General features: G+C 33.5%; 1 protein-coding gene and 2 long non-coding RNA genes across 6 annotated transcripts; 1 reads left to right on the top strand and 2 right to left on the bottom strand.

Annotated features, from left to right (window-relative positions):
- Nucleotides 1-5,341: 5,341 nt before the first annotated feature.
- LOC144998106 (uncharacterized) lies at nt 5,342-13,450 on the bottom strand. Its single transcript, XR_013660121.1, has 2 exons — nt 13,181-13,450; nt 5,342-5,623 (listed from the first exon to the last, which is right to left on the bottom strand). It is a non-coding gene; the product is annotated as an uncharacterized LOC144998106 (long non-coding RNA).
- On the top strand, nt 7,041-9,952 carry LOC144998105 (uncharacterized). Of its 4 annotated transcripts, none has more exons than XR_013660119.1 (3): nt 7,043-8,093; nt 8,180-8,679; nt 8,771-9,952. It is a non-coding gene; the product is annotated as an uncharacterized LOC144998105 (long non-coding RNA). The 4 variants fall into 4 exon arrangements; XR_013660120.1 differs by having other exon boundaries at nt 7,043-8,534; nt 8,621-8,679; XR_013660118.1 differs by having other exon boundaries at nt 7,044-8,679; nt 8,771-8,904; nt 9,482-9,952.
- Nucleotides 13,451-15,306: 1,856 nt separating the features above from the next.
- LOC145046774 (brassinosteroid-responsive RING protein 1-like) lies at nt 15,307-16,153 on the bottom strand. The gene has a single exon (XM_078995041.1). It carries the CDS (start codon nt 15,889-15,891, stop codon nt 15,382-15,384), a length of 510 nt encoding a protein of 169 aa, XP_078851167.1. The 5' UTR covers nt 15,892-16,153; the 3' UTR covers nt 15,307-15,381.
- Between the last annotated feature and the right edge of the window lie 7,969 nt (nt 16,154-24,122).

Genomic DNA, 24,122 nt, shown 5'->3' with positions numbered 1-24,122 from the left:
AATTTGGGTTTTCTCCATACAGCACCTACTCGCCGAGTCCATCCTAGGGACTCGCCGAGTAGGCCACTTGACACGCGACCATGACCGCGACCTGACTCGCCGAGTCTATCCATGGACTCGCCGAGTCATCCTCTAAAAATTACACTTTTAGCCCTTCAACTCTACTCTTGCGATTCTGGGATGTTACAAAAACATTCAACTCCACATCTCTTTCCTCTGTTCTAAAACCTGCAACTAAAACCCACCAACCTTCAATTATGACTTCAAATCCACATATACACACATACTTAAAATTAAAAACACACTTTAAAAAGACACCCATGTTTATTAATCTTATATCAGTAGGATCTTTTTAAACCATGAGTATTCTTATAGATTTATCTCGTTGGGTGGTGGCTATCATTTATGCTCTAGCATAACCGTCACAATCAAGCGCCAAAGTGGAAGGGGTAATGGCAAGTAAACTAAACCAAAATCAATAACCAAACGCAAACATGTTTCCATAAAATCGAAGTGATGGATTTGATGAAATCTAAGGAAGGAAGAAGTGAGAACAAGACCAGGAACCAGATTAGAGTTTGCATTTGGTGGTGGTAGACGATTCCATGGCGGAGAAGTGGGAACTAAACCAGCATGTATCTTCATTTTTTATATACAAATCGATCCATTGAAAATGGGGAATTTCACTGGTGAGTTTTGGGGGGAACGAGGTGGGGGATGAAGCCTCCATTACCAGAGAAGATCATCGAGAATTATGTTTAGAAGAATAGGATGGGTAAGGTGTCACACCCCCAAACCAAGGATGGCGGAAACCTCCGGGGGTGGATGACTTCATGTAGAGTATAACAACAATGAGTATAATAGTGCTCAAAGTAAATACAACCAACACAAATATAATTGAAAATGTTACATCAAAGCACATGTTTACATGATTCACATCAATTACATTATGATACAAAATGAACTGTTTGACGATTTGTCGTCCCATCCTCAAAACGTTGTTGATTTCCTGTTTTCACTGAATTCCTGAGAATACAAGTAGTTTTGAAAAGTGTCAAGACAAAGGTTGGTGAGTTCATAAGAGATTTCGTTAGAAAAGTAAATCGTTTTCCTTGTAAAAGCGTTAGAATATGTATCCAGAAAATCCGATATTTTCTTTAAAATCTGTGTAATGTAGTCTTATGACTGAAGACCAAAATGTATAAGTAACCTTTCTTATTAATATAAAATGTTATGTATTTAAATGGACATGGACGCTTTTGAATTAAATGAAATTTCTGTACGTTCTCATGTTTGTTAATACATTATATATATGTAGTCCTAAATTAGAGGACCGAGTAATAACAAGTATTGACCATACTTAAAGGTATAAATGTGGTTTCAAATGATGTGTAGTCGTAACTACCAAAACCAAAAGTGTACAGTAAAATCTGTACTCATAGAGATAAAAAGTGATTTTAAATCGACATAAAACTCATTTAGGTTTTAAAAATAAAATCCCGTAAACTTATGGACTGTTATATCCTATGTGAGTCGCTATAATCATACTATGACTATGTGAACCTGCCACGACGTTCTCAGGCGTCGCGAAAACTGAAATGACATTTGTCACCCGTAGACCTGCAGGTCCAACTGTAGCTAGCAGCAAGGTGTGGGGTGTCAAACCCAATATAGATCTATATACAAGTATCACGTTCTCCCTCAAGGAGATTCTGATTATAACTACCAGGAATTATATCCCGCACTCGGACGTACGGGGAGAGAGAGAGAGAGTCTCACTATATAGGTTAACAAGTTTACGTGAAATGTGTGTGAATATAAATCTTTCTTGTATGAATGTACCCTTTTTGTACGAGTGTGTTGAGTGATGTATCATAAACTATACCTATTATAGTTTATCTAAAATGTATGTAATATGTAGAAACTCTTTTATGAAAATGTATTAGTGTTATGAACTTATCAAACTAAACCTTTATAGTTTAATATACGTGTTCTAAAATGAATGAATAATATTTATTATGGATGACTTAGTTTCAGTTCATGATGATAAACTAACAAAGAAACACATTCAATAATTAGAACTTATGATTATACACTTTGCTCAACATATTACAAAGTGTTATGATATTTACATGCTGTTAGCTAACTTTAGCCATTCTGCCCTATTTTGGAAAAATCATAGAAAAATCATACGAGGTCAAAAACTAGATCCGTAAATTCTGAGAGTTCACAAAATGTGTCTAGTTTACTCATAATTTTTATCACGATATTTAAGGACCTCCAACTTGGGTGAATAAGTCCAAAATCACAGACTGGTCTGGATTGTTGTTTGAAATGATAGGCAGTTTTGTAAAAATCACCATAAATTGTAGAAAAATCGTATGGAGATATGCAAGTATCCATCTTAAAGCTAAGAACTTGAACTATTTGCACCTTGTACAGTTTTGAAAACAAAAATGTTTAAGATGCCCAAAACAGTCCGAGAATGGAGTTGAACTTTTCTGATGAAGGTTGTTAGAAAAATTTAGTTATGTTCTTGGTGTCTTAACTTGTATTCCCCCCCCCCCCTCTGAAAACTTGAGAAAACATGAAAATGTAGGGGTATGAACTCACCTTGAGTGATTTCAGTGGATGGATGATGGAGAGAAGGGGTGTTCAACTCAAGAACACTAGGGAAGATTGCTTGAAGATTTGAAGATCTAACACAAATATGATGGAGTTTGTGTAAGATATCCATGATTTGAGTGGAAATAAGTGAGATAATCATAAGGAGAATGGATTATGCTTACCAAATGTGGAAGAACACTTGATAATCAGCCTTGAATCTCGAGTTTGGTGGAGAAAGACTTTGAGAGAATAGTGGTGTTTGATACTTAGTGAAATGAGAGCAAATGAGAGAAATGAGGAGAGAGGATGTTTGTTCCAGCTCTAAAAACGTGGGAATGAGTGTAATTTGAGTGTAAGGGACATTGAAGTGACTTAGGTAAGGTAGGGAGGTGTGGTTAGTCAAAGAGTGGGTGTGGGGTGGTTGCTTGTGACATTGGATAAGGCAAAGTCAACACTCCACCTTTAATAATTCACACATTTGATTTTTATTATTTAGATAATGATTTTCATCAAAATATGTTTAAATTATGAATATTTAGGGTTTATTATGTTAAAATATAATTTCTGGAGAAAATCCCGCTTTAAAATCACGAAAAACGGGCTTAAAATGTTAAAAATATCAAAAAGGGGCTAAAAGTGACAAATTTCCGAAATCTGGCCGAGGTTCGGCCTTCTGATGCTGAAACCGAGAGGAGGGAGGGTAGAAACTGAGAGGGGAGAAGGGAGAGAGCAGGAACCGAGAGTGGAGAAGAGAGAGGAGAGGAACCGAGAGGGAAGAAGAGAACAGAGAGGCGGGTAGAGGCAGAGAGGAGAGAAGGAGCAGAGACCGAGAGTAGGGAAGAGACAGAGAGGGAAGCAAGGGAACCGAGAGGCGGAGCAGGGAACCGAGAGGGGAGACCTAGAGCAGAGGCTCGGTCCTCGCGTGCATTAGCCAACAGAGGCTCGGTCCTCGCGTGCCTTAGCCAACAGAGGCTCGGTCCTCGCGTGTCTTAGCCAACAGAGGCTCGGTTCTGGTCCTAAGAGGCCTCTCTTCTTGGTTTCGGTTCCTAAAGCCTATTTTTCTCGTTTTCGCCCTGTTTTGAGCCGTTTTTGACCCGGTTAAGGGTTGGAATGACCCGAATGATCCTAAAAAGTTACGGGAACTATTTGAGGGAGATTTGGGAGAGATTTCACATACTTGGAGAGATTTGGGAGAGATTTGACATTCTTGGAGAGATTTCTCATACAAAGAGATATTTGAGAGAGATTTCACATACTTGGAGAGATCTGGGAGAGATTTGACATTCTTGGAGAGATTTCTCATACAGAGAGGTATTTGAGAGAGATTTCACATACTTGGAGAGATTTGGGAGAGATTTGACATTCTTGGAGAGATTTCTCATACTTAGAGATATTTAAGAGAGATTTGGGAGAGATTTTTCATAGAGAGAGATAGAGTGAAAACGATTGAGAGAGGTTCCATGTGTGATAATGTTGAGTGTTTGGCTTCGTAATGCAAGGTCCGTAAACACTGTTAAGCCCTGTTTAAGGATCTTACACACTCCCGATGAGTATGCAACATTGTTTTATCGGTTTGGCTAGCCACGTACCACAGTTTTTAGGTTAAGGAGATCTAGGTGTTCGCACTTTTTGCTTTATGATTTCTCATTAGAATAGAGAGTTATGTTGAAGTTTCATAATGTAAATTCTAGTACCCACGGGCAAATTGAGTCAAACGGTTTGACTTGTTGACTTCGGTTGACTTTGTCTTGACCGAAATTTGACGGTTGTCACATAAGGGATGGTCGGCAGTGGTAGAAGTTACGGGCAACAATGGCAGTATGCAGAACTGGTGGAGATTGGAGGAGATAGACGAAAATATCGAGAGTTATGGGAGGGAGAGTAAATGTTTTTCTTGTTGACTATGTGTGTGTATGAGTGAGAGAGAGAGAGAGATATAGAGAGAGAAAGAGGTGGGGCCTAAAGTTTATTAATAATAAGTCATTAAATTAAATAGAAAAAATATAAAAAAATAGATTAGAATAACAATTTAGTTTCTTTGGTTTTCTAAAGGACCAAAACCATAATCAAACTAGGCCAAAACGACCACAAAGCCAAAAAAAAAATCATGGTTTGGACAAAAACTGTAAAAATACAATAATACATAGAGACCGTTTTTGCACTTTTATCTAAATTTTATCAACTCTTGAGCTAAGCCTATATCGGTCTTTTCTCCACTAGCACCATATACAAAGTCACGGGCCCTCTATCGGTTTGGGGCCCATATATATATATATATATATATATATATATATATATATATATATATATATATATATATATATATATATATATATATATATATATATATATATATATATGGCTAGGTTATTTTGTTTTTACTAAGTATTGTGTGTCAGAACGCACAGATCTGCACAAACGGATGAAATTAATCAATGAACATGATTTGAGAGTGTATGATATTACAATGGGGTAACATGTACCATATAATCACATAATTTTTAGCAAAAGGGTATTTTGGACAATTAACTACATTTATAAAAGGAAATTTTCGGATTTTTAGGGATGATTAATTCTCCTAATTTAAAAAAAAAATATGAATTTTTTAATTAATTCAATTTCAATTTTTACTGATTTTATTCTGTCAGAATATTTTTTTGTTAGAATGATGCTCTTTCAGAATTTTATTCTAATAGAATATTATTGAAGAAAAACAAAATTCTTGAATCAGATGTTGAAAAATAATAAACATTATAATATATTCTTATACATCCGAACTTAAAATACAAATTCATACATATTATAATATATTCTTATACATCCGAACTTAAAATACAAATTCATACATATTCTTACAGACTAAACTCCTTATACATTTTAATATAATTATACATATTTTAAAAGAATATCAACAAAAATGATTAAAATTCTTAAAAAATAATAACATTCTTAAATTGTGAGTATTATCAAACTTTATTCATTCTTCAAGTTATTCATATTAGGTCTTCAACGCCTTCTTCCAGCCATTCGTATCACAAATACAACAAAAACCAATAATTGTTAAAAATATGTTACTTGCAATTAACTATCACTTAATATATTTTGGTAGGATACATAACATATGGCAGAATACATATAATACATTCTAACAAAATACATCGATTTTATTCTGGTAGAATACATTCTGATAGAATACATAGAATACATTCAAAAGTATTGTATTTACTGCTAATATAATTTTAGATTTCAAAAATACAATAACGAGAGACAATAGAAATTGGAATTCAAAATCACAAATTGAACCAAAATAATACTCAGACAAATTAATTATCTTTTTAAACAATTACAAAAAACATGTGTTGTTAGTAATTTTGACAGAATGCATACCACAAGGTTAAATTCTTTAAATTCTCTTTCAGGCATTTCAACAAACACTTGTTAGGCATTATCATCAAACAAGCCAAAAACCATATTTGATTTACTTGCAATAGTTTACCTATAAACATAATTTCCAATAACATATTTGATTTAGAATGCATACCACAATTACATTGTTTTACTATGTAGAAGTATCAATGATTTTTTTCTTCCTTAAAGAATTCAATCAAATTCAGATCGAGATAAAACTGAACCCAAGATAATAAACTGGATTTACAAATAAATTTATTGATTAAAGAAACCAACAATATTGAGAGAGTAGGATGAAATAATAAGCCTGTTATAAAATTTCGCATCATGTTGCAGACATGGAGTCGGCACCCTCAGTGAAAACATTGACTCGACACCATGTGTAGTTGTGGCGGGGAAATAAGTGCCATCTTGAGGAGGCAAGGCGGTGGTAGATCGAGATTGTCTCTTGCTTCATATCAGGTACCAAAAATACCCTTGATCATAATACACTTGCCGGATGCGATTGTCTCGGATGAAGAAAGAGACGTCAATGGTTGTGATTTGGTGTTTGATGGCTGCTGTGGGGAAAGAACACGTCAATTACTTTTGTGGTATGGTGGTTTTTGTAGGGTTTAAAAACTTATTTGCAATTTTTTAAGGATTTGATTTGATTTTAATTTTGGAATTTATTTAATATACAAGCAATATTACTAATTTACCCTTAAATGATTTATTTAATTATTTATTATTTCTTGAATTCTCATTGGTGCATTTAGGCACACAATACTTATTAAAAACATTTGAACCTAGCTCTCTCTCTCTCCATATATATATATATATATATATATATATATATATATATATATATATATATATATATATATATATATATATATATATATATATATCTTTACTATCTTATAATTTTTTTTTTTCTATTTCTAAAAATAGATTGAATAAACTAATATTATTTTTTTTAAGACGTTCAAGTGATATATATATATATATATATATATATATATATATATATATATATATTCCCTCTTATCGGTTTATATGACTAATAGACTCCACAAATTATAGCGAATCATGGAAGCACATCCATTTCCTTCCGGTTAAACCCTAGCTATCGTCAACAACACCACCTCTCTCCTTATTCTATCCTCCCGTCGGCGACCTGCACCATTGCTCGACATAGTTTCCTCTTAATTCGAAAAATCTAGCCTCCTTTTTCCCTTATATTCGTCGGCATCTTCTTATCTATACACTGAAAAGGGGTTCAATTGAAGATAATTTATCAGTCATCACCAGCACTACCCTCTCTTCCATCTCTCCACCCGCCAACGACCTTCACCATTGTTTTTATTTCCTATGAAAGCGCCTCTGTCTTCACCTCTGCACATCTCGCCACCTACAGAGCAAAAAAATAGAAGGATCAGATTCCCTTTTCCCCACACCCACACGCAATACCCTCGATTACACCAATCAAGTCCTTCGTTCCACGGCTCTTTGTTTTCCGCCCCATTTTGAAGCAACTTATCTTCCCCTAGATAGGAAACCCTAAATCCCTTCTCACAACCTTCAAATTATTCACAACTCTTTAACACTAACACTAGCCGTCACTCACCAACCACGACAACCATTTTTCAGCAACACAATCCACCATCGTTTTCCTCCTTGCCACTGTCATGACATCGTAAGACCAGCCCCGCCGATATCTATAGAAAGAAACTCCTAGTGCATCTTTTCCACCACCACGCACACCATTCCCCATCTATAGTCACATTAAACTTTAGCCACGACACCTCTTCAAGATAAGTTAACTATGGGAAAAGATCCAAATCAATTGAGGCTTTGGGGTTAGGGTGCTTGATAGCTTTTGTTTTGTTTATGTTTTGTCTCAAAGTTTTGTCCTTTCGATTTTACAAGAAATGGTGACGGTCTGAAGCCCTTCAACACCGATTATATGAATGGGTTTCAAATTCCTTCCAAAAGGAACACTAATCTTTCACACACACACACAAACACACACGAAATCGACATTGCTAGAAGATGATTTGACGTGTGCTTCTTCAATTTCATCGTGAACCTGAAAGGTAAGTACGAATTTTTCCTATATTTTTTCTCTCTATCGAATGATGTCACATGGTTTTAATATAAAATCTATTTCATATTTCTGGAGATGGTGAGCGAAAGGTAAGTATGAATTTTTCCTATATTAGTTTCCTCAATCTTCTGCCAACTACGCCTATGCAGCGACCAAAGTCGCAACCTGTGTCTCTTCTCAGCCTCTTGCTTCCCGATCTACCACCATCAATACCACTCACAGCCACTGTTATCACCGTCTGCTGGTATCACCACTAACCACCATGACTCCATCCCACCTCTAAATTCTTTACTGTTTTTTTTTTTTTTTCCTAAATGTGTATCTTAAAGGTTTATACTTGCTAAATGTTGGTTATACAAAAGTTCATTAATTTTGTGTAGAAAGTAAATGGTCAGTTTTAGCAACTCCTATACAACAAGTAGCCCTTCAGGTAAGGCTGAGTCAATTCCATATTCAATGATAGTTTATTAATTTCCCCTAATTTCCTGGTTGTTGATCTGCTTTAATATTATGTAGCATGTGTGTAGATGCTTGGAACTCGTGCTCAGGGTCATGCCTAATTGAAAGGCCTCCAGGTTAGTTATCTTTGGTATCTAATATGATTTTTAAATTCTTATTTTAGTCATTTGATCAGGTTATGATTTTGGTTGTTAATTGTTTTATTAGGTTCTTTTTTCATTATATGAAAAAGAAAGGAGTGTGGAATAGATGTGGTTGGTGGTGATAATGTGAAGTATTCCAACTATGTGTTAGTTGGACTGGAATATTGTAAAGGATTACAACGGCTCATATTCAATCAGGTTATGATTTAGATTTTTATTTACTCATAAACGATGATTAAACAATGGGTAGAACAATATACTTTGACTTCTTTAGTTTTGATTTTTTTTTTTCATAATGTTACTAATCTTACTTTCAATGAAGTAAGCGTTTCCAGTTTTACATATTTTTCCCAAACCATTTTGGAGAACCATCGGCAAGAAACTATTGATGATTATAAAAATTGTATCTGAATGGTGAGACCCCCAAAGTAGGACATTATGCTTTTGTCTTTAATTGGGTAAGGGATAAAAGCACAATGTCCTACTAAGAAAATATTTGAAAGTAGAATGCTATAATTGGTATTTATTTTTTCAAAACTAATTTAAAAAAATGATTTCTTTTAAATCATTGCAATTATCTTTTCTTTGTGTGTCGTTGTGGATGTCTGCTTTAGTGTGCATGTGTATGTGACTAAGTCGACACCCTGTGTGAATGGTTATGAGCATGTCTAATGCAAATTTTAGTTTTGTTTTTTGTACTATCTTATCAAAGTAGATACATACATAGCATTGAAGTGTTTTTTGGAAAGACACTCAAAAAAGTAAATTTCTATAGTGCTTGTCGCATGGTGTTGTGGTGTAAGACCATCCAGTATACTCTCCACGACAACGGTCATGGAGATCTTTCAGGTCAGCCACCTCAGGCGACCATGAACCACCGGTATACTCACCACTACCGGAAAGAAGAGAGAAAAGAGAAAGACAGAAGAGAGAGAAGAAGAAGCTGGGAGAGAAGAAGACGACCATTGGTCGTTTACACTCGTGATGCCCACCACGAAACACCACGTAAAACCTTAACCACGAACTGATGGGCTGGTGTGCATGTCCGTTGTTCGTTGCCACCTCAACCATGGATCCGTTCGTGAGAGTATATCGGTAAGCCTAAGAAAAAAAACAAAATTATAATAGGCGATAGCTTAAATTAAAGTTGTTTATAAAGTTATATTCTCGGTTGCTTTAAGAGAACCATTTGGATCAATTCGTTTTTGTTTGAGATTTAGAATATAATTGTTACCAAATTTTATTATACCTTTATATTAAATTTATTGCAATTAGTTGCTTTTGTTTGTACACGAAAATCTCAAATCGTATACGACATTGTAACATAAAATAAGTCAAGCCAATTAACATAAAATAAGTCGCATTTGACCATTTGTCCAAATAACCGGATATTAGAATTTTGGATATCGGTTTTTCAGATAATTTCAGATAATTTTGGATTTGTTAATTTTTAAATTATAACCACACGTTAATAATAATTTTTTGAAACAATTACGCATGAGGGTAGGTGTACGGTTTAATTTTGTTTTTTCGCATGTTTTTTTTGATAGAATTGCAAATTTAGTCCATGTCGTAAGTCAAAAAGTGGGACATTGGTCCAAAATATTTTGGAGTTGGATCAATGGTCCAAAAGGTTTTATTTGTTGTGTATTTGGTCCAATTTGTTTTGAACATTTTTAAAATAACAATTATGCTCTTACCTTTTTCTTTTTCAATCCTATATTTATAAGAAAATAAAAAATGAAAAACCCACACACCTTTACCATGCTATCACACCCACCACCTCCTTAACACATTTTGTTTCTCTGATTTACTATCTCCTCTCAACAACAAACCAGAAAAACCTGAAAGCAACAAACCAGAAAAACCTGAAAGCAACCATCACCACCACCACATGTCGGAAAATTAGAACTCGGCCATGAACACCATCTTAACGTCACCTTCTCCAGATCTCCGTCTCCCCACGAAGACTATACAACGCCACGACAAACAGATATGTTCGACAATGAACAAATATCTTCAGCGAAGAACTATTCTATACTCATAAGGGTAGCTAACAGATCTGAATTACCGACGCCACTAACACGACCACCGCCACCACCCCTACTCTATCCCCCACCCATCACATTATGACATCACCACCACCACCTCTACTGCTGTTGCCACCCCTACCCACCAGTGCCAACACTACCACTGCTAACACCACTACCCTACCTTACCCCTACTCATCCACACCTTACTACCACCACCTTTTCTAAAAATGAAAAATGATAGAAAAATACACATATAAACATTTTTTCTAACTTTCTATAATAGAAAATGAAAAGTAAACAAGTTTTAACTAAACGTGTTTTCCAAATTTTTACTAAAAAAGGAAAAAATAATGACGCAAGAGAATCATTCAAAAAAAGAACTAAAACTAAAAATTGCATTTGTATTAGTTAACCTCATTACCTTCTAGATACCACAAATTGAACTAGAATTGATAACGGATCAACAAAAACTTCTAACCTGCTATATACCATAACTACGACGACTTCACAAACCTAAGGAGGAACTATTGCTCCTAAAGGAAATTGTTTGAAATAATTTTGTAAACTCTATTTCAATACAAAATGTCTTAGGAAAATAATCTCTGAAAGACAAGCTATTTGTTATCCTCGAAAAAATAATTGCATACTCGAAACTATTCACGGAAAGGAAACTAATATTGATAAAGATTTGTGTTAAGATTATACAAGACCATTAAAGCAACTCAACATAGACCGGAAATAAAAAAAACCGGGTTGAATATTACAAACTCACAATCCATCAATCCGGTCAAATTTTCAAAATAAGTTAAGATGTTACAGTTATTTGAAGTTAACATTCTGATTGCTTAATTGTAACTTGCAAGGAAGTGACTACGAAATGAATTTACCAGCTTTTGAGATAATAAGAACTAAAGAATTATCAATATCTTGAAACTTGGTTGATACGTAATGGTTTTTATGGTTTAATCTGATAGCAACAAAAAAATTATTCACCGAAATGAAATAATCACTGCTCGGAATAACTTTTCCCCGCTGCTTTGTGCGGGTACACAACTAGTATATATATATATATATATATATATATATATATATATATATATATATATATATATATATCACAAAATTCTCACGAATACCGGCACGACGGTGGAACTTAATATTCATATATGAATATACTTATTAACATATTAATATTAAATTCCTCCGTAGCGCCGGTATGTTGGTGAGTTTTGCGGCAAAAAATTTTTTGGCCCAGATTTGTTGTTGGGTTCTCAATTATATAATTGGTTTCATTTGAAACTATATATATATATATATATATATATATATATATATATATATATATATATATATATATATATATATATATATATAGGGTTAGGTTCATGTGAGAAGGCTTAGGCCCCGTTTGATAGTTTCTGACTGATAAAGTGCTGACTGGGAAAGGTCTGTCTAGGTAAGAAATCATAAGTGAGTAAGAAACAACGTTGTTTGATTGTACATCTGACTGAATGCGCTGACTAAAAAAATGACCATTTTACCCTTCCACAACTAATCACATACCACATATGAACATTTGACCCAAAAACGAAAGAGTTTCTTCAATTTGCATAATATACAAAACAAATTGTTCAAAAATATCATTTCCAACAAACACCAGCTTGTTTCCAACATTTCCATTCGATCAAATATAATCAATTTCTTCTCTTCACAATTGTTCATATTTACTAAATACAAATTTCAAGTTAGAAATCATGCATAACTGAATAAATAGACTTGATGTAAGAGTGTTAAAACTGTAGAAAGATGATTCATCACATGAATATAAGATATAACTCGCATATAACAATGTTTAGCAACATAACAAACATATTAAAACCATGGTAAAATCATAGATTATCCCCTTCAAACCAAATTAAGATGATAATGAAACAACATTGATCAAAATCATGTTTAACAATAGTCAACCAGAAATTTAAGAATTCTCACTGATTAAAAAAAACATTTTTCGATCAATTTGAAGCTTTTTTACATCTAAATTTGACTCTTAACACAGTGAAGAGAAAAAAAATAGTCAATTCATAATCTAATGAGCATTTGCCCCTAATCTTTACTGAAAGACATAAATAATTTCCAAAATATATGCAAGAACTACTATAACTAATGCTTTGAATATCAATTTTGATTCAAAAACAGTTCAATACATCTCTCTCTCTCTCAACAGGAAACATGAAGGGAACAACTAATATCAACAAAAATCGAAACTTTTATCTCTCTCAACAGCCAAAGAATATTCAACAGCAAAATAGAAACTTGGAACCCTCTCAACAGCATAAATCGAAACTTTTACAGAAAGATTAGGGTTGACTATGGTACAAATCGGTAGTATTAGGGCAAGGAGCTTTGATCGGTTGGAGAAGAAAAGAACGGCAGAAGCGTACCTGATAAACGAGGAAGGAGCTTCGATCGACGGTCGGAAGAGGAAGAAATGGGTTGATGTTGCTTATTGGGGAGAAGAATGGGCGCTAAAAGGGGAGAAGAAAGGGCACCGATGGAAACTTTTCTCATTTTCTGAGTCAGCTGATCTCCAAGTTCTTTCCCAATCAACTTTAGATTTCCGAATCAGACGCGAATAGAATGTTTGTCAAACACATATAGCTGACCAAGTCAGCCAAAAAGGTTTGAGCTGACTTAGTCATACCAATAATAAACACAGCCTTAATTTTATAGATCGTGAGATGCATTTTTTTTTTGCATTTTAAAAAAAAAAAATTTGGATTTTTCCATTTATTTTGTATTTTAAAATTATTTTTTAGAATATGTACAGTGTAATATTTTATTAGAATATTTCACGTATTTAAAAAAAAAAAACGGGATTTTTTTATTTATTTTAGTTAATTCAAGTTCCTAAAATAATATTTAAAAAAAATAATTTTTAGATTTTTCCATTTATTTTCCATTTTAAAGTTATTTTTTTAAAATATTTACAGTATAATATTCTATTAGAATATTCACATTTTAAAAAAAAAAAAAAAAATTTTATTTTTTTTTTATTTTATTTTTTTTAGTTAATTCAAGTTCCAAAAATAATATTTAAAAAAAATTTTAGATTTTTACATTTATTTTGCATTTTAAAATTATTTTTAGATTTGATCACACGATCACACAAAATTAAAATGATCTTAAATAAACCTGAACCTAGGAGAGCCGCCGACTCCAACTACCGTCCATTATATATATATATATATATATATATATATATATATATATATATATATATATATATATATATATATATATATATATATATATATATATATATATATATATATATATATATATATATATATATATATATATATACAAACACACGCACACTAAAGTGATGTTCAAAGTGGATTTAGATCAAGAGAACCTTTATGACAATTATCCGAAGGCGGTCTTCGATTCCCCCTCCAATCATTTTTTAAATTATAACTCCAAAAGTAATATACAAACGTTTTTTACAATGGTTTTCATAAAATATATAAAGTTCTACATTAGATTGGTCAACGATGTTTATAAACCTAGGTTGAAAATATCAATTGTCTCTTTTACAAATCTAATTTAAAAAAGATATAATAATAATAAGATTTTTATGTTTAAGTCAGCACAAAAGTTGTAGTTAGAATTGGTAACTATTGTTGTACTTGAATTGGTAACTATTGTTTGGCTTTGAACCAATAATCTCATGTTCAAGTCTATGTGAGTTAGGTTAAATATTACTCCTTTTTTTTTTCGTTTACCTAAAAACGAATATATAAAGTTTTCAATTATGAAAGAAATGCAAATGTATTAGACAAACCCGGATAAATTTCTTGTTAATGTTTTGTTTACTTCAATTCAAACAAGAACACCATGTAATTGTCTTAAAACAAATTTTATTATCTTAACAATCATGTAAAACGGTAAACACATTCTTTATTTCAATTTTTACACATAAAAAGACATCGTTTATATATTGCCATGTAGTTCTGTTTTTCTCTTTTGTTTATATATACATATTTTTAAGTTTTTAATTAGATAAAGAAAGACCAAATAGAACCAGAAAAATCGCTCTTTTGTAAAAAACCTAAAGGCAATGTATTTTACAATAATTATCAGTATCCTCACGAGTCACTTTAATCTTCAATCACCAAGTTTGAACATAACAAACAAGACCAATAGTAGCAAAAGACATCCATCATCAGAATCTTTTTGAGAGAATACTCAACAAAGGGAAATGTATTTTGCATAATTGATCCCCAAAAGCAAATATTGACAGATTGACACACAAGTCACAACCACGAAAATGATATGAATTTAATTACATTCTCCTCATCAACCCAAAAAACCTCCACCAGATGTTTGTGTTTTATATAATTAAATACGCATCAATTCAAGAAGAAATTACATCAAACAAAAAGTTGGAAAAATCAAAAATGTGACACAAAATTAATTACATCATTCAATCGTAGTTAGGCAGCCAACCTCGATCAATTTGTATTGTAATTATTGTTAGGAATTATTAGATTATTAATTTGCATAATTTCACGGAATGAAACCCTTTAAAAAGGATTTCCTAATTAATTTTATAATCACTAAAGTTAGAAATACAAATTAATTACATAAATCTACGCATATAATTACCATGTAAAGAAGTCAACAAGAGTATGAGCTCCTCATCGCTACCACCGTAAAACTCCCTGCGGCGGCGATGCAGAGGAATCTGATGTCGTTGACTGTATTTAACCACGATCGCCTCCGGCAACACCAAACTCCGGCAAATCGGACATGTGGCTCTATCTTGCTCCAGCCACTTATCAACGCAACCCTTGTGGAACGTGTGCTTGCATTTCAATCTCCTGATTTCATCGCCGTCGTCGAATACAGAAAGGCAAACCGAACACTCTTTACGTTCTAATCCGGCGGTTTTGTATCGACTCGCTGGGTTGTTTTCTTCAATCAATTTGAGGTACTGGGCGGTGGTCATTGGTTGGTCATCGACTGCCGTCGTGTAACCAATACTTCCGGCGACTGAGCGAACTAAGATTACGAGCTCCAGGAAGAGGACAGTGAAGAATACTAAGAAAAGGGTGTAGACATGAGCTATGAATCGAGAAAGTGCTCCCATGTTTTTGAAGGTTTTTGATTTGATTTGAGAAAAGAGAAACAGTTGGAGTTATCGAAATTGGGGATGAATGGTTTGTGTTTCCTGTACTTATAAAGAAACCGACAATTTCATTTCCCTTTCATTTTGGTTTGTCGTGTTAGGCTACCTGGTATGTTACGGGCGAAAAAGCAAGTAACCTCATTATTAAACCATTTCATAACTATTTTATATCAAACAATAAATCAGTCCACAAATTTTGTAAGGGTATGAAAATGTAGTTCACTCTACCAGAGAAGTCAGAAGAGAGAAAAAGAGAAAAAAAAAAAAAAAAAAGAGAGAGAGATAGAGAGATAAGGAGAGAAGCTATTAGTGACCACCACAAACTCCACTCCACAATTACTAGACATCGGGATGATGTTCATCGATGGAAACACGTCTCCATATCAGCTTCCACGCATGAAAGTTGTTCGATATTGGGTAGGCTTAGAATATACATTTAGTTACAATAAATTTAAGAGAAGCTTACAAAATTAAAATATGGTGTTTGTAATGCCTCGTTTTCACTTCTAAAGATAAATGTTTTTTTTTTTTTTTTTATAAAATTCAAAGTGAAAATATATTATTTTTAGCAAAACGGATCTAAATAAAAGTTGTAGTTCACTCAGAGATGGTTTTGTGGATATAAAGTTTGTCAAAATCTGAGTTTGTATGAGGAAGATAATACCATTGGAAAGCTTTTCAACACGAAAGCCTTCACAGTCATAGGAAAATTTAATTGACAATCACTCTTATTCTCTACTGTGAAAGAGGATCTTGGATTTAACCAATACTTCTCCACATTCTTGATTTCTTCGTTTAAGATTCTATTAAGTATCCATTTAGGTCATAATGCCTTCAAAGTTTCATCTATTTCCTATTTCTATCTTTTCTCAGCCTCTTGTTGATCTAATTCAATTTGAAGTTGTTTAACCCTTTGCAGTTCTTCATCTCTTTAATTTGAGCCTCCTTTTAGTTTCAACATCATTAGGATCCACTTCAGTATTCGAAACAATCTTCACAGTACCATAACTTAAAGCAACATTAGGAATAACCGGAGTTTTACCTTCTAATCGTTTTTCCATAGATTGTTCACCAATAACAATCTTCCTTTCAAGCTCGAGAATCTTCTGAATATCAAGAACTTGATATGGATTTACAATGTTGATGTTAGATCCCCTATCTCCCACTTGTTGCGAATTAGCCTTGCCATCTGTAACACCCTTATAAAGTGATAACTTTGAGAACAAGGGTTTAAGCTTTGCATTCAAAAGTTGTGAAATGTATTCAACATTGGGAGCGTATTTATTTTCAACAATCTTGACAAGCCCTTGATTTATCTTAAAATTTCTACCCTTGACAAGAACCAATTTATCATCCTTTATCAGAAGTTCTGTTTTCATAGTTTTTAATTATGCTTTGAGCAAATTGATCTTCTTTAGTAGCATTGATATCTGACATTTTTGCTTCAATATCATAATGTGAAACCAAGGTATTGATGGAGTTAGATATTGTAGAGTTGTGCATTGTGTTATCATTGAAATTTACAGTACAAATCTCTTTTACTTTCATTCAGTGCAACAACCATCTTCGCATTGGTAGCAGTTATGAACTTTTCATGCTATTCAAATAATCTTTTGCTTTCAGACAACAAGATCTTCACCATAGACTCATGAACTCTCATCACATGTTCAAAATTACAAGTAGAGAAAATTTCAGAGTGTCGCACCAACATGTTCATCTTCCTTCTTAGAGCCTTGAAATCTCTTTTCATCATTGGAGTATTTTCATTTTCTTCATCCAATCACTTTCATCATCAACCATACTTGATGCCAAAATTGGTTCAATGAAGCCTTTAAAGGACTTCGTACCCTCTGGTTCATCTTCTATAACAAATTCATCATCACCATCATATTCGATTATCATCATTCTGCACAATATTTGTTTTTAGTGGCTCTGATGTAAGAGTAGAGAAAATATGAGTTGTGGGAGGAATAATTGAAGTTGTTTGTGAGAAGTGGATTGTGGACTTGTGGAGGAACAATTGAATTTGTGATGATAGGAGTGATTAAGATTAGTAATGTGGTTTAAGGTGTGTGAATTGGTGTATTTGGAATTTGTAAAGTAGTAGATGGAATTGGCGATGTTGTTTGTGGAGGTGGTAGTGGTGGCATAGGTGATAGTGATTAAGAAAGACTAACAATAGGTTCATTTATGATATTGTGAAAAATATCATTCTGGATAGGAGTTGTGAGAGAAGTAGTAGTAGTTGTTATATGAACAAATGATACCTTGGGAATCTGCAAAGATTAAAGATTCGCAATTTTGGTAGATATCTTAATTATGGTAGATTGCTTTGTTATCTTTGGCTGGTATGATGATCTCGCAGTATCATCATCATTGTGATCTATATCTGCGAAACGATTCTCAATGATAGTATGCTCCTCTGATACCTCATCAACAACAAAAACTTGAGTCTTCTTTTTCAACTTCCTTTAGGACTTAGGCTTCGTAGGGAAGACATATTATATTGCTTTTGCTTTCCATTTAACCCTCATCCTTCTTTGTACAACTACAAAATCAAGAACAAATTGTAACGAAGCTAGAATACTCATTTCACCAAATTTTGGGACCTGTTTGTAAATGTTGATAATTTCGTTGTTTTGAGGCACCCTTACAAGAATAACCTCCAAAATAGAACTAATATGATGAAAATTATCATCACCAGTAGTTATGAATGTTGAAATATTCATCTTGGGAATTATCATCATTCACATATTTGTCATCTTTGGAAGTTGATAATGGTCATGACCATGTTAATTTGACCACTATAGACATAAAAAAAGACACAAAATTTATGAGTCTTTCATAGCAGAAGTATAGATTTGAAACAACTAAGCCCAGTGCACTTGAAGAAGGTCAATCTTCTCACTAGTGTACGTGTCATACCTCAAAGTATGAAACAATCTGATCGCATTGTCTGAGCTAGATGTTCTTTCAAAAAAGAACTTGAAAAAGATAGTGAAGATGGCATTCCAAATTACTGGTAAACATGACTTCTTGAACTTAGATAAAACAAGCAAAACAAGATTGTAGCCCATCTGATGAAAAACCTTAAGCATGTTCGCAGATGGAACCAAATTCAGATTCAAATAAGATTCCTTAGTAGATAACCTTAGCAGCATGCATAAATTTACTTTAGTAATCTTCGTCTTATAACCTTAAATATCAAAACTCATCACATGTTTCGATATATTGTAACTTGCAGTCTAGTAAGCTAATATCAGTGCAGATAACAATACTTCTTCATGATGAGTGAGGGATTTCTTCAGCACTGAATGATTGAGATATTCAATCAATTATTGAATAGTAGTGGAGTATTTCTAAGCATTTAAATCAATGATTATGTTATGATTTTGCTTCACTGTGAGAATAATTGATGAGGCAGTTTGATCCATCAATGAAACATGATTAATGAAGGAATCCATTACTCATTGTGTCACAACTAGGATTTTTAGCTAGGAAATTCTATCTATTTATGATTAACTCTTGATGACTCTTGAAGCTATTCATGATATTCAATTCAAAAGCAACCGTTTCTAATCAAAACTCACTCGAGAATCCCAAAACCTAATTCAATGCATTTCATACACTCGACTTTGGGTTGTAACCCTAATTTCCCGGTTCAAACTCTTATTGGACCATAACCCTCTTATTGGGCCTAATGGGCCAATAAAATCTCAATTTGATTCTTTTGGGTTAAGAAATCTCATTTGGGCCCTAATTGGACCCACATTCACTAAGTTATTGGTTTTTGGGCCACAAAACCCTTCATGGGCCTTAATGGGCCGTAAATAATTTTGGTGAGCCTCAATGGGCCGAAACGCATTCCTTTGTCATGTTGGGCCGTCAACACATATGTGGGTCCACATGGATCAAAACTCCCTAATGGGCAAAAGCTATCACAAGCCCAAGGTCCATATTCTCTCATTTTCCTTGTCATTCTCGGTTTTATAAATATGTACAAAATAAAACAAAGTAATTTAAATGCTTGACACCTAATTATTATTTATAGGTAATCTGGGTATTATGCCTCATATATATCTATGAAAACCCGAAATTTCCATTTGTACAAACCCTACATTCAAACACTTCAATTAAAAGTTAAATACTTTTCTACTAATTTTTAGCCGGTTTAAAGTCTGTATGAGTATTTTTAATAATTATTCTTGAAATGAACGAATAAAAGGAGGTATTCTCTTGGGTCTTGGAGTAGCAAACACACACATAACACCTTCGTTTGGTGTTCACGGAAAAACATAGGGGGTTTGGCCCGTGAACTCCCTTAGGGCCGCAAACTCATGCTTTAGGCTTGAGTTTACTCTCCATTCTTTCATTCCCCAACTTCCTAACTCAAGAACTCCCACCATTCTCTCTCAAGTATCATCCCACTCTTCTTCCGATCTTCCGAAAACGTAAGTGTTTCTTCACTTGATTTGTTGTTATAACCTTACATCTAGTTGTTATACATCATTTTAGCTATACATTCTTGATTTTCACTTAGATCTTCAAGTGTTCTTTAAAACACCAAGAGCACCAAGAACACACACTAGTGTTCTTGGACCTTAAACACCCAATCAAACTTCTATATTGTAAGTACACTAGTCCTAGATTATTATATACTTGAAATGCACTTGTTTACATCTAGAAATCACAAAGAAACACAAGATCAAAGGTGTTTACGGCTAAGACATGTTCTTGGGCCGTAAACCTTAATAGATGGGGCAAAGTGCACCCTAGTCCCTTCCTTGGCCTTAGATACTAGTCTAGATCACTTCCTTGAAGTGTTTAGGACCTTAAACATCAAAAAGATCAAGTGCACATAGAGTTTACGACCATAAACTCATAATGAAATGGTCCTTAGGCTGTAAACTCTATAAAGTGGTGCCATTGTTTCCCTAATGCTTCCTAAGGCTTGGACTTGATCATAGGATGATCAATCTTGACTTATAATACCTCAACACCAAATGGCACTAAGTACCATGAGTTTACGACCTTAAACTCATGGGGGAATTGACCTTAGGCCGTAAACTCCTTAAGGAGTGGTCCTTGGGCCATAAACTTGAATGTTATCCAAGCAATCTTTAGATGCAACCCTTTGGTACCTATAGCACTTGAATCAAAGTGTTTTCATGTGTTAGGGTGTCTTAACTTAGTTAATTAGTTGTTAAATGACTAATTGGATACATATATATGTTATTATATGTTATTTAGGATCATTGTGTGTGTTCAAGTCTTCACTTGACACCTAGCACCTTGTCCAATACTCCCGTACAGTTCACTCACTACAGGTGAGTTCATACCCCTTGATCAACCTTTTAAATGTTTTTAAATGCTTTTATGGGGGGAATACAAGTTGAATCACACTAGTTATTATATTAATCACATGTGGTTAATAACTAGCATACAAATGGATTTTCTATACTTAAAACTGTTTTGTTAACAAAACTACTTTCAAATGATTATCAAACACTTTTAAATGTTAAACTCTTTATAAAACTTAGTTATAGTTTCCAAATCTTTACTTTCAATTTTTTAAACTCTTATACTATCAAATCATGTCCAATACATATATAGTTATATAAGTAAGGTTTGAAGGACTTAGGACTGATAATACACTCTATTTCCTATTCCTTGTTTGGTTATGGACTTAGAGTACCCTATTGTTTTTTCGAGTGTCATTTGATCCTTAGTTATATATCATGTGTATATGTATAGACATAAAAGCTCGTTTTCTTATTTCGGTACACTCAGATATATAATCAACATTACTATTAAACTATAATAGGTATAGTTTAGAGTTATACTACTTACTATTGCTGGTACAAAGAAACATACAAAGACTCAGTTCATTCATGAGTAAATACTATACTATGATGAGAAACTATACAACGATACTATTATGAGAAACTATACAACGTTACTATGTTGAGAAACAATACATTCACTACACTAGTACATACATTACATATACAAGTATACTATAACAAAAATGTGATCCACTATTTCGGAGCATGTCTTCACTACCATGGCCCGATTTGTATCCAAAATCTCTTGGAAGGAGAGCATGAGTTTGCGTATAGATCTATACTGGATTGACTATCCTACACCTTGTTGCTAGCTACAGTGGGACCTGCCGTTCTTGGTTTTGGGGTGTGACAATATCTAAGCTAGGACACCCTAAGCCATCATGTATTAACCAACAAACCCTTCTCTTTTCTCCTCTCTTATTCATGGCCGAGAATACACCACCACCACTCTTCATTCGAATTTTCTCACTTAGTCTTCCTAACCTCTCAAACACAAGAAGATTTCCTTCCTCCATCACTTGCTATTTTTGTGATCTTGGGTGTGTTATCAAGGGCTTTTCACCGATGTTTCAACCTCTTAGTAAGTTGTCATCTTATGCGAGTTGTTATCTTCCATTATATGTTAAGAACTCTTCGTTACCTAGCTTCACTTCGTGTTCTAGCTCTCTAGAACTATCATGATTCAAAAATCTCTTCAAGGAGCTTGCTAGACCGAAAACAACATCATTTCCTCTCATCTCTTCACCAAAACCGAATCCATCTCCCAAAGTGAGTTCATACCCCTTGTTTTTAGGTTTATATTGTTTTTAGGGGAGGATACACGTTGCTTTTGTGTTAGATCTATGTATTTGTGCATGTTTATGTGTGTTTTTCATATTATATGTTGTGATTTTGTGTTGAAATTTCATGAAACTCGAAATTACTACCAAAACTTGGTGATATTTGCAAAGTAAATCACTTATGCACATACCATGAGATTGTAAGGATAAAACATGTTAAGAATGTTGAAAACCTTTATGTTAATTCACAGTTTTAAGGGAGCAAAAGAGTCATTTTTAAGTAAAAATGGATCTTTATGAGATTCATGATTTTAAAAGGGCCAAAAGTGTTGATTTTCACAATATGGGCTTAAATTTGGGCCTTCACGGTTTCATAGGCTTAATTTGTAAACTTTTGAATTTTGTGGATTAAATTGTCATTTTAAACAAATTTGAGCCAAAAATGTAAATTTTTGGTTAAATGGGCTGAAAATGTCAATTTTATTAAACTTGGGCCAAAAGGCTAAATTTCTATACATTTAGGCCACAAGCGTCAATTTTCATCAAAGATTGGGTCGAAAATGTTATTTCTAACATAAGTGGGCTAAAATGTTATTTCATATAAAATAATCCCTTAAATGTAAACTTTTGGTCTTAAGGGACCTAAAGTGTCATTTTTACCAAAAATGTGCCTTAATTGTAAATTTTCGGCTTAATGGGCCAAAAATGTCATCATTACAAAAGTAGGCATTTTATGTCATTTTGGTAAACAATTGAGCTAAAACAAACAACGTAATAATAAACAGACTAAATACGTCATTTTCACTTTTATTGGGTCTGGAATATACCTTACATGTTTATTGGACCTTAGTGATCCATTTACATGCTTATTGGGCCTGGAATATACATTACATGTTTATTGGGCTTTAGTGGTCCATTTATATGCTTATTGGGCCTGATACATTCGATACATGTTTATTTAGCCTTAGTGATCCAGTTACATGCTTATTGGGTCTGATACTTTCATCACATGTCATTGGGCCTTAGTGACCCATTTACATGCTTAATAGGTCTTGCATATTCATTTCATGTTTATTGGACCTTATAACCTAAATACATACACAAAAATATTATTTTGAAACGATAAACAATGTGATACACTGCTCGCGTAAATTTAGTTATGGTTCTTGTAAGACGTTCTTTCATTCGTACCTACCTAGTGTACACCCTTAAGTCTTGTAGTTATAACTAGAGTCTCGTAGAGGGAGAGAGAAAATTTGTATATAGATCTATACAGGGTTGACAGCCCCGCAATTGAGTTGTTCGCTACAGCTATACTAGGCCAGTCTAGGGTGACAAACATCTTACCTTAAACAAGCGACTCCAGAAAAACGTCATGACAGACAGATCAGTCATATCAAGTATGGTTATAAAGAATCACATCAAAATTAACTACACTGTAAAATTTATGGAATAAATAAACATTTCTGCAGTTGCGATACTATATAATCACCATTCTACAATCTTTGGGTTTAAGGCCATAACACTTTTACAGGCAGAAAATATCAGATTTTCTGAGAAAAATATA

The sequence above is a fragment of the Lactuca saligna genome, chromosome 5, assembly GCF_052625555.1.
Source record: "Lactuca saligna cultivar CGN05327 chromosome 5, ASM5262555v1, whole genome shotgun sequence".
Classification (NCBI taxonomy): domain Eukaryota; kingdom Viridiplantae; phylum Streptophyta; class Magnoliopsida; order Asterales; family Asteraceae; genus Lactuca; species Lactuca saligna.
Note: the sequence above shows the minus strand (reverse complement) of the source record. Positions and strands in the feature narration are given on the sequence as shown.